This window comes from Perognathus longimembris, chromosome 9 (genome assembly GCF_023159225.1).
Source record: "Perognathus longimembris pacificus isolate PPM17 chromosome 9, ASM2315922v1, whole genome shotgun sequence".
In the NCBI taxonomy this organism is placed as follows: Eukaryota; Metazoa; Chordata; class Mammalia; order Rodentia; family Heteromyidae; genus Perognathus; species Perognathus longimembris.
The window spans coordinates 43,911,398-43,923,834 of NC_063169.1; the positions used below are offsets into that span (position 1 = coordinate 43,911,398).

At 37.6% G+C, this 12,437-nt stretch overlaps 1 protein-coding gene across 1 annotated transcript in view; it reads right to left on the bottom strand.

Annotated features, from left to right (window-relative positions):
• Trdn (triadin) overlaps window positions 1-12,437 on the bottom strand; it is a 296,113-nt gene that overhangs the window by 183,881 nt on the left and 99,795 nt on the right. The window contains exon 7 of the mRNA XM_048354014.1: window positions 5,871-5,927. Within this exon, the coding sequence (XP_048209971.1) occupies window positions 5,871-5,927 (57 nt within the window). The remainder of the gene's footprint in view (window positions 1-5,870; window positions 5,928-12,437) is intronic.

Below are 12,437 nucleotides of genomic sequence, written 5' to 3' on the forward strand. Positions count from 1 at the left end.
CAATAAATGAAAACTTCAACACAAGATTTTTTGAAAGTCATTATTAGGCATTCAAAAATAAAAAGAAAAGTACTGGTATTGGCTGTTATAAAACAGTGTTATAAAACAGTATAAAAATATGTTAGTGAATGACCAAAATACACAGTCTTTAATGATGTGACTTTTTAATAAACTAAAGAATCCAGGACTTACATAATTCATTTTTTCTAATTATAAGTCAGAAATAGAACTAAAGTTTTCGCTGATTCAATTTAATTTCATTTATTAATTGTACAAAATAGGGGGTTTTATTGTGACATTTCCTTGCATTTTCATATAATATACTTAATCCAGATACATTTAAAACATAACTTCAGAAATGAAAAGGTGTAGTTTCTGGAAAAAATATATAAATAAATAAGGGGATAGGTACAGGTATATAACATATAAATGCTATACGTTCATATCACCCATCAAATTGATATTAGATGTATAACAAAACAAGGACTTGGCTTGTGGCTTAGTAACAATTTTTTAAAGAATCCCTCATTTGGAAAAAGCCCATTATTTATAGTTTACTTCTGCAATGCTGCATTTAGGACCATATATATATATATATATATATATATATATAATAGCATACTGTACATAATCATCAGATTCTCTTTGGCTGAAGTCTTCTATGATGAAAAACCCCCTACGCCATTTATTAATGGCGTATGTAGCTTTTATTACTACATGTGTCCAAGGATTTAAGAAAATAAAATGATCCTGGTTTGAGAATCTGATACAGACTAAACCAAGAATATTGGAAGATTTCACAGAGAGAATGGTTATTATTATGTTGGATGTCAGTTTGGTTGCAATATCTATAATACCAAATGTAAATGAGTGAACTAACACTTCCTAAGACACTTTGCCCCGGAAGTTACCTAGGAGTTAAAACTGCATTTTGGTATCAAAGGTTATCCTCACAATTAAACAAATTGAGAAAGAGTAATGTAAAAAAGAAAACCAAAAAAGGTGTACTCTTGAAGTATTCATAAAAGAGTATTTAAAAAGACTCTTCAAGGACTATTTGGCTCTCCACATTATCCAGAGTTATTAGACCATAAAATTGTCATGCTAACTTCCTTCATAAGCTTCCAGTGGATTCTGTGACTGGTTTTATTGTGGTTTTTATTTCCTTTCCATAAGCCCTTTCAAAATCTTTGCATCTTAATTCCATTTCTAAGCAAACTCATATGTGTGTATTATATTTCTGACTGTACAAAAAATGCAGCTTTTTACAGAAGGCAGCAAAAACTCACACTAAAATGTTTATTAGTGTCTTCCCGGAAAAGCAGTCCACAGGAAAAGCCAGCAGCACTCCAAACTCACGCAACTCCTATGTGTACATATGTATGACAAGTTATCTTGATGGAAAAAATGGACCTTTAAAGAACCATACAATACACTTCTCTAAATAAATTGTATCCAAATCTGGACTATCTCACTTCATACTGTCTCTCTACTCACACATTCTTTCCAAAGTTTTCCTCTAGGACACTACTTCTTTTTTTTTAACTACTTTCCATTTTTCCACTGCCAGATGTTGTCAGATTTGTCTCCAAACTTTCCATGTTCTCTGTATATCTATATTTCATCATATTTGACTCACATGCAAAAATAATGGTTTTGTCATTGGAATTAATCATTCTGTCCCTTGAGCTTCCATTTACCAGAAATTGTATTAAATCATGTTCTTTATTCCCTATAGCAGGTTTTCAGTTACACATTATTGCTCATCAATCTGTCTTCCATAACAGACTGGACAACAAGACAGGGATTCTATTTTTTATTCTTGTATCACATTTTTATATTAGTACTATGCCTTTTTCAGAGTAAAACACAACAAACAAATACTGGATTCAAAATTTTGCTCAAAAACTTCTTTTACTATTCTCATTTTTATGTAAAACACATTAGGATGTAAATATCATGTGTAAGTAGAAATGTTTAAAATAAACTAAGATTGTGGAAACTTTGGACCTATATTGTGTATGTATATTTGTTAATGGTTTTCATATGAAATGTCTTCTTTTTGAAATCTTCTTGTGGGCTGCAATTGATTAAAAATGTTTTGATTCTAAAGGAATTAAAGATCTCTGAAATTTGGAGATCTTTAATGAATTTATCAATCAGGAAATAATTTTCTTAGAGACAGGACCACATGTACAACAAAAATACTTTAGTGGTTCTTTTTAATGCATAAATATAACAAAAATTCTTTTTCTTAGGAGTTTGTCAAATCTTCATTACAAATAACCACATCACATTAAAAATTGGTGAGAACTCAACAGTGAAATGAATGTAATTAAGAAAACAGGAAAGTAAAGCAAGGCAAAATTTCTAGTTATTTTCAAATTGGATGAATTTTCTTAAAATCTGTGCGAAATTGTTTTCATCAAAAATATTTTAGAATATTTTGAGAAGTTGAAAAAAAAGGACAAAAAACTACTTCCATGATGAATTGAAGTTCTAGTCTTATTTAGGAAGAGTTTCAATTCCTTATATTTCTCATGCATGAAAAAAATTGAGTTGATAAAATGATTGGCATCTGCATACTTGATCTGGATCTAGAAGGAACATTAACAGTAATATTAAAGCTGGGCACCTGGGCTGGGGATATGGCCTAGTGGCAAGAGTGCTTTCCTTGTATACATGAAGTCCTGGGTTCAATTCCCCAGCACCACATACATAGAAAAAGGCCAGAAGGGGCGCTGTGGCTCAAGTGGCAGAGTGCTAGCCTTGAGCAAAAAGAAGCCAGGGACAGTGCTGAGGCCCTGAGTCCAAGGCCCAGGACTGGCCAAAAAAAAAAAAAAAAAAAAAAAAGCTGGGCACCTGTAATCCTAGCTACTCAGGATGCTGAGACCTAAACATTGTGGTTCAAATCAGTCCCAGGCAGGAAAGTCTCTGAGACTATCATCTCCAATAAATCACTCAGCAATAGTGGGAAAGTAGTTCTGTGCCTCAAGTGGTAGAATGCCCAGGTCCTGAGTTCCAGCCCCCACACTAGCCAAAACAATGGTGTTAGAATGAAAATGTTTGATGACATGGCAGTGGAACAGTGGTATGCAATAAGAGTACTAAAATATTGTCAATTTTATGAGTTAGGACAGAATAAATTTGATTTCTTATTTATTAGGGAAGTATAAACTGTTTCAACTCTTTGAGCTTACGTTTCTCTACAATAATGATGTTATGATTTTAGCTGACATGTAAGATGACTTCATAAATCACTAATATTAAATATGCACCTATATTACTGGACCTCTTTTGTTTTTGTGTTTTAGAATTTACTTGGAAGTTAATAAAAAGCAAAACTCACTACATGTATTTACATTACATATAAAGAACTTAAGAGTGAAAATGTCCTTTCCTAAGATGGTGCAATTGAATGCATACATGTAGATGCAATAAAACTAGAATAAGGAATCCATTTTCTATACATGCTAAATTGTATACTATTGTTAAGATTAATGACTGCAAATGATAGCCAGAATTGAGTCTTAAGGCATATGCGGGCAGACATGCATGGACCAACTGAAAGCAATAGAGTCTTCTTGAAAGTGATACAGCAGTAACTACTCTCTAATTCATCAGACATACATGTAGTGAAGTTTATTATATCCAGACAAAACCAGTTTTACACAGTTATCCACACTTGATTAACTCTACTTAGCTTCTCATTCCATTATTTTCTTCTCATTCTTTTCTTAATTTTTAGTGAACTACAGAAGTAAGCTAGTTTTCACAAACGTAAAAAGTATGACACATTTAGTGAGTATAAAATGACAGATAAATACCTACTATTCCTCGAAAGGAATTTCTTAGGAGGTGTAGGCAATTTCTGTCCTTGGGTAGACTTGGTTTAAATAGGAACAAGAAAAAAATGAACTTAAATATCAAATATTATGGTTTATGTCTTAATAATACTACTCTATTATTCCTAAAATCTACATATTACACAAGTATCACTTCCTATTCTTATTTATCATATAATATCATGTATAATATGATATTATATATGATTATATAATATCATATATAATCATATATATAATCATATATAATATCATATATTTATCATATAATATATAATATGTAAGGGTTTCTGGCATATATTTGGGTGTCTCTCCAAAAAAATGTGAATAATTTGAAAGCACTTGTAGCAGGAAGACTTAAGATAGCTCCTAATTCTTATTTATAGTATTTGTACTCTTATGACATCCTTTTCCGATGAATGTGCTAATCGTTAGTGTATAACATGAGATGAGACATATGATTAATCAGCCTAGAATTATGGTTCCCATAATGCCGGTTCTGTCTCTTGACAGTCTTAATGAAATTAGCTATCACAAGGATCTGAGGATAACTTCTAGCCATATGGCAGGGAACTGAGGCCTTGATTCAAAGGTTGACAAAAACTGAGTCTTGCCATATTGATGAACTTGAAAATGATCTTGCACCAGTTGTATGTCCAAATGTTCCTGCAACCCTCATTGCTACCTTCATTGCAAAATTCTAAGTTCTGACCAGATTCTTATCTTACTGACACTATTAATAAATATCTGTAGATTTAAATCTCAAAGTTTTAGTTTTCTTTTATATGACAATAAATAATGAATAAAGAACACACATGTCATGTCGAAGGAAGAAAGTTTCAATTCTTATTTATTTATCTTTGGAAAGGTTACTTGATTTCTAGTTAGGTGACCTATGTTGTTCTCCTAGCCTAATTACAAATTAGGTAGATGATCTGGCAAATTGTTTTTTTCTTTCCACCTTCTAATGTTCACTTATTTCAACAATTTCCAAATGTGTGACTGTGTGTATGTGTGTGTATGTGTGTGTGTGTGTGTCTGGGTGTGTGTGTGTGTGTGTCTGGGTGTATAACTGTGTATAGAAAACCTAAACATAAGATGTAATATTAGTGAAAAATTGTGAACAAGGAATGTTTCTTTCCTACTTGCTGTGGTAACAAATGCTACAAACTTATTTGCTCAAAACAAGGTATTTCTTTTTTATTTTTAATTTTGTGTAAAGGTGATAAAGAGAGAATTTACAGTTACATAAATAAGGTAATGAGTACATTTTTAAACAGTTACCCCTCCTTCATTTTCTCTCCCTCTAATCTCCCCACTCTCCTCTCCCCTGAGTTGTAACAGTGTCTGGTGAATATCATTATTGCATTACCTCATCCTTTGTCTTGCAAAATGAGCCATTTCCTTCCTCCCAGTTTCCAGGATTCTATAATTTTAGCTCAGTATCTCTCAACAAGTTTACTGCTTCAGGTTTGCAAGGGAGCAGTCAAAAAACTGTCAATAGCACTGTGCTTCTTAAGTGAACTCTAGGGGCTTGGAGTGTAAAAAATTGTGCTCTATGCTTACTCAACATAGAATAAGCTTGATTCTGATGAGGCCCCTTCCAATTCTCAGGGAGTCAAAGTGGGCAAGACCTTGCACTTCAGATCTCTCTTTCCATTCTGCTGAATCTCTTTGCTTTAAATACTTTGTAATAGTACACTGAGTCTACCTGAGCTCAACTTCCTGAGCCAGGAAATTTTCTGTATTTTTAGTACGAACTTAATTACTTCCTCCAAATTTTTTTCATGTATTGTAGCAAAGCAGAGGAACCAATAATCTTCCAATCACATAGGATGTTAAGGATTTTCCTCTTTTGAGAAGACCTATTATTTTATGTATTTGGTTTATTATTCCTAAATTATGAAATGTTTAATCGTATTTTTCAATAAATGTAATACTGACATCCAACTACCTGCTCACCAAAAGATAATCTTTTAGAGTGAAAAAGAATTTAGTTCTGGCAATCATAAGGAGAAAGTTTACCTTGTGTTGTCTTCATTTCTGGCTTTTCTTTTTTCTCAGTTTTCTCCCTGTGGGTTGCTTAAATAGGAAATATGTATTAGTGGGTACTTTCAAAACCAAGTTTTCTTTCAATTCCAGTTTACAGTCACAAATATCATAGGATATTTGGCAGGTTTCCAACACTGAAACACATAACTTCAGGAAGAGAGTCACCAGTTAAACAATAACTGTGTAAAATTCAATTGGCATTAAGTTGCAGAAAGCATCCTTCTTTTACCACCTTTCTTTTTCTAACTCACTATTCGAAATACACAAAACTTCCAGGGAAGAACAAACCAGAAAGGAGAAATTTTACAAGAACTAGTTGGGAAAAAATATCTTATATCAGGTACAAAAATCTTCCTTTCAGATTAATAAAAAGGAATACAGAAATCAGGAATGATGACCTTGATTAGTATACTATTTTTGTTTTCACAAGGAACAAGGGAAACAGGTGGAAAATACTTGCTCTAAGAGACTATCCTGTTAGCATTTCCCTAGCCTCAGGACCTCAGCTCCTCCCACTAGCCCCCAGATCCACCCATGCTTAATGAGCTACTCCTACTCACTACCCTACCTACTTCCCCTTTAGCCCCAGAGAGAGAAGATGCCACCTGGATAAGGTGCAGATGCCATGTAGCTCCTTCTCCCATGGGAACTATGGCCCCACTAATAAACCTCCTTATGAACCTTCTTCTCCTGTCTGTGATTATCTCCGCATGATCCCCTGGGATGGCCAGGACATATCCTTTCATTGGTGCTGAACCCAGAATAGGTTCCCCGGTGGATTTGCTCCCCCATTTCTGGGGGGTCCAAGCTGCCCCCGGGAACTATTCTGCTATCCTAAGCCCACGCAGAGGACCACTGAGGTAACTTCTGACCGAGCACTCTACTTCCACCATGACAATGACAGATTTGAACCACCAACCAGGGTGAGTGATCATTTAACCGGGGGCTCGGATCCAATTTTCCAATTTACTGTAGGGTCACAGCGCCATGGCTTCAGAGCCACACTAAGAGAACAGAAAAGAATCTTGGCGCCAAGTTACAAGCCCCACTCCAGGTGACCATAGCATCCGAGTTTGGTCCAGGACACAGCAATCGGGGTGACAAACTCATTGCTGATTGTCTCCTACATTTCAGGTCACCAGACTAATACCAAGGATGCTTGATCTTTAACTCCTCAGCTTCGCTAATCACTTACCATGGGAGGGGCACAATCTAACATTCCTTAGGACTCTCAACAGTGACAAAAAGCTGCTCAAGTTTGAACCCAATCTTACAAATTTGGAACTCCATGTGGCCCCTTCATGGGACCTCTGATATTTTACAGGACTTGCATAACTTCTATGAACACTCGGGCAGATGGAATTATCTCTCTCTATCTCTCTCTTTCTGCCTCTCTCTAAACTCTGCCTGCCTGCCTGCCTGCCTGCCTGCCTGCCTGCCTGCCTGCCTGCCTGTTATAGAGGATGGGCTGGTACCAGCTTCCAAAGGTACCAATATTTATTTAACATCTGCTTTGAAAGACACTAAGAAAGGTTTTCTATCCTTGTTATTGATGTTTGTTAAGCTTGGAGATTCAGTTAAATTCTGCTTGTTGTTGACTAAATCCAAAATTTTCTCTAGCATTGACCATGTGGTGGACAATAAAATTGATTTTAGCAAGTGCCATCTTGGTTCCATCAAGGTTCCAAAAAAAGCTTTTGGATTTAGAAGCCCACCCATCCCCCAGGTAATGAGCATGCCAAATTCCTGGAGGCAGGGCCAGGATGTGGAGAGTCAAAGCTCCTGGTAACCCTGCCCCCTACCTACCCTGAACTCTGTAACTGCCTCCTTGCAATTCAAATGCTCAGAGGTGAAGGTGTCTTGCTGTGAGCCTGCTAAGGCTCTGACCAGTTCCGCTGCCATTACGCCAGGCCACGTGTCTGTGTTCTGTTCAGGTCCTGTCTCCCATCTCCTGCACCTTCTCTGGTCATAGCATCCCACTTCAAATTCCCATTGGAGCTAAACTGGTTTCTCAAAATGTGGCTTCTCCATTTCCTCGCCGGATAATCTGAAAATTTTTGTTTGCTGGTAAAAGTTTTTGTTTTCTAACGGACCATGTGGTTCTAAAATATGGGCAAAATAATATCATTTTGCCACTGGAATTCCAGAAAACCTACATGGCCAATTTAAAAGAAAAAAATTTTAAGCACGCCCCAGAACTTGTGCACAACTGTCTGTGTGTCCGTCTGTCTGTTGGTAAAACATGTAAAAACTGACATCATGGTTTCAAAATCACTTGCTTTTGACTACTATTTTAACTTACTTTAATTCTTGTGTTAAACTGATCTTTGCAGCCTGTGGGTGGAGTCACAGTGAAAAGCCTGGAGGCAATCCTGACTCTTATCACCAGACTCCAAGCCAAAAGAAAAACAAAAACAGAAACCCAGGTTTTAAACCCAAACTGATCATGTTTGGGTACAAGCAAATGTGTCTAAGAAAAACTCCAAAAGGTTCAAATATGCAGCACGTAGTATAAGTACAATGATATAAAACCAGTGTGTTATTCTTTATGTCCATCCATGCTAAAAGTCAAGTGTACATCTGATCCTGACAATTCTTTGGTATAGACTAAGATTTTGCTTCTCCATTTTTCTCTCCTGTGCTCTCATAAACTCTTTAAGATCAAGGGACCAGAATCATTTTGGAACAAGCATGCAAATGTGGCTGCTAACCTTGATTTTCCTGACCCAGGATTGATATTTTGCTTTGTAGGATGCAGGTTGACATATGTGCTAGCTGCGTGGACTGTGGCAGTCAGTGGCTACAGGAAGCTGCCTCCACAGTCTGCTCCCAAACTGCCTGGTTTCACTACTAGTGATTCCTTATTATTTCTCTCTTTCATGGAAAACTGCTCAGGGAATCTGGGAGTCCTGTGAAGATTTTGACAGGCCAGAGTGCTCCTGCCCTGGCTCTGCCCTCTCCCCCCCCCCCCCCAAGATTAGAGTTGGGTTTATAGCAGGCCTATCATGACAGATTTGCAACCAAGACTTACTCCAAGGTTAAAAGCATCAGAGTTTTGTTTGGTGGCCACAGGGTTGCACTGGGGTAGCATTGGTGTCTTCCCCCTCCATGTCTCAGAAAGTGTCCTGGCTGCTGTAGAGAGCAGACATGGTTGGCCTTTGGTCTGTGTGAGTTTTGTGAGATGGTTAAAGGCCCAAGCCTTCTAAAATCTTTTTTAAAGTTGTCACCCTGCTTAAACCAGTAGGACACCAGCCTACAAAAGTCAGAGTACTCAGAATAAGCAACCAGGGAATACTGGGAGATTTCAAATGTCTGTGTAGAAATTTGCAGGCAACCCAGCAAGAGGTGTGACAATCTATCCAGGGGACTCTGAGAGATGCCACTACAGCCTCGCCCAGATCCAACCCATCTCTCCTGCCTGCCTCCATCACACCTGACTAACGAAGCCTGCTGATTTGGGATGGAAGACACAGCTACCTCGGATCCACTGAAGCTCAGCCTTTTACATTGTCCTGACCCTTTGCCCTCTTGACTGTTATTCATTTGCGTTCTCTTCCACCTGCCAGTAAGGTTAAATGATATGATTTGATTTGATGGCACATGGATCTCATTCAGTCTGCTGTTCTCTAAGTGTTACAGCAGAACTCTAGGAAGTATCTTTTGGTCAATTCTCAACAAGTTACAGGTAAGCTCTACTCCCATCGTTCTCCTGTTGCTTTAATTGGAAATAAAAAGGGCTTTTATGGCTAAGAATCCTTGGATTGCAGTTCAAAGCCAGCCTGGGCAGAAAAGAAAATATATCCCTCTAAAACTCTGTCTCCCAACTAACCAGCAAAGAGCCAGACTGGAAGCTTGGCTCAAGAGAACCAGCCAAATGCTGAAAGTGGCATGGTGGCTCAAGTGGTAGAGCACTAGCCTCAAGCAGAAGTGCTCAGGGACAGTGCCCAGGCTGTGAGTTCAAACCCCATGAATGCCAACTGGGACAAGCAATGAGCACCTAGACCTTCAGGACAAGATCAATCCTGACAACCAGGAACCATGGAGAGGAGTAAGAGGAGATGAAGGCTCATCTTAAATGGAGTCAATTTATACTTGCCCTTTCAAAATTAATCAGAGCCGGGAGATCAAGAGGAATAATTGTTTATCCACCTAATGTCCATACCTGTCCACTTTCCATCTGGACAGAAGCTTGCATTCTTGCCTTTGTTACTTGATATATATATATATATATATATATATATATATATATATATATATATATATATATATATATATCCAGTATACTATCCCTAAACACTTCCTTCATGCCCCCAGTCCAGTTATTTCTTCTTCCTTGTAATGGGCCACAATTGGGTTTAAGTTCCAAATGGAACTTTTCTGGCTTGTGTCCAGGGTGTGTTCTCCCATGTCATTCATGTTAACTGGTCCTGTGAACCTGTCAGCCTTTTGCCTGACCTTTTCAAAAGTCTCTTTTAACAGGATAACATCCCTCACCCAGGACACCACCTGGAAACTTGCCATCCTCTTACTACACTTCTCTGCCCAGCGCACATCTGGACCCTGAAGACCCTAGCCCCAGTGATTCCTTGATGTGTCCAAGCTGCAGGAGGTAGCCAGAGGAGACCATGATACACACTGGCCTTGATAACCATTCTCATGTAAATGATGAGGACTTTTACCAACCAAACTGTCAAACAAATACTTCTTGGACAATACCAGGCCAAATGACGAATCAGGGACCCCTGACTACTTCGCCCCTTTATAGCAGGAAGTAGCTCCAGAAGACACAACCTCCATCCATACTCCTGGCCTGGTACCCCTCCTCTGTTATTAATAAACAACAAATGGAGGAATGTTAGCATTTCCCTAGTCTCAAGTACTCAGCTCCTCCCACTAGCCCTCAGATCTACCCATACCTAATGAGCCACTCCTACTCACTACCCTACCTACTTCCCCTTTACCCCCAGAGAGAGAAGCTGCCACCTGGATAAGGTGCAGATGCCATGTAGCTCCCTCTCCCGTGCGAACTATGGCCCCACTAATAAACCTCCTTATGAACCTTCTTCTCCTGTCTGTGATTATCTCTGCATGGTCCCCTGGGATGGCCAGGACATATCCTTTCATATCCTCTGCTTTGAAAATAGTATTTAATTTCTCTCCCATATGGTTACCAAAAGCTCTAATTTAACATCATTTTGACAAGTAAATTACAATATTACATCCTGTTGCTTACAATCAATACCTTATCTTGAGAATCAAAAATAATACACAAAGTAATTCAAACTGGATGAGATTAGAGGAGAGAAAAATGGAAAGGATGACACTGATCAAGGTGCATTGTACTCATATCCTAACTTGTTGAATTTAAATACTTTTATATACCTATTTAAATTAAAATTTAAATATCCATGATTATCTGTTAAGTAATTTTATTCTCATGTGGAGTAACAGTTTTTCACATGATACCTGGGATGTTATGCATAGTCATTATGAATGAATCAATATAAATGTGTTTCAACTTGTCTTTTATTTATACACTCTTGACTTTTTTGTCTCTTGGAAGCTTAAATAAAGGGGTCCTGAGAGGTAAAATAGGAGGTAGTATTTCAAGCATATTAAAGAGTAAGTAGCTACTTTCCCTAATCACATTCCATTTATTGGATAATCACAATGGGAATTAAAAATTATGGACAATTAATAAAATATAGGATTTTATTAACTAGTTTGTTTAAAGAGGAATTAAATTAGTGCCCTCAAACAATTGCATTTTCACCTATCTAAAAATAGGGATTACATAAGCATTACTATTTTTTCCCTTTCCTTATTGTTAAAGTGATATTTAGAGGGTTTACAGTTTCATACACAAGGCAGTGCATACATTTCTTATCCAACATGTTACTTCCTTGTGGGAGGATGATTTCTCTGACCAGTGGGGGACTTAGCCTCAGCACATATATTCTGATGCCTTATTAGCAAACTACTGGGCCAATGGGGAAACATCTCCATTAAGGAATCTCCTGTGTTTGTTGGCCAAGGAAGCCACTTTGTCATGAGACTCTCCCCTAAATAGAGAGTCCCTTGGGAGACTTGTTTGCCCACCTGCTCTGGGGAAAGGTTTTTACAGTAAATAGGGAAGTCAATTGTCTAAGATAATTAGTTTTGTGGAAATAGTAGTTAGGTGATAGAGTTTTGCCTTGACTGGCTTGATCCTTTGTTGTAGTGTTATCCCCTTTCTTGTAGTGATATCCACAGCTTTTGTATTGATATGGATATCTTTCTGTATTAATTTTACTCTTGAAGTTGTGAATTGGTTTCTAACCCAGTATAAACCCTGGTGCTCCTAAAATAAAATGTGCATTGGTTCACTCGCCTCTGCATCCTCGATCCTCCTGCAGTGACCCGGATCCAACACTTCCTCCCTCATTTTTCCCCTGCCTCCCCCTCACCATTACCTCCCCATGAGTTGTACAGTTGGTTTACACCATATAATTTTGATGGTGCATTGGTTTGTCTTTTTATCCTCTGTCTCTCAGTTTTGGT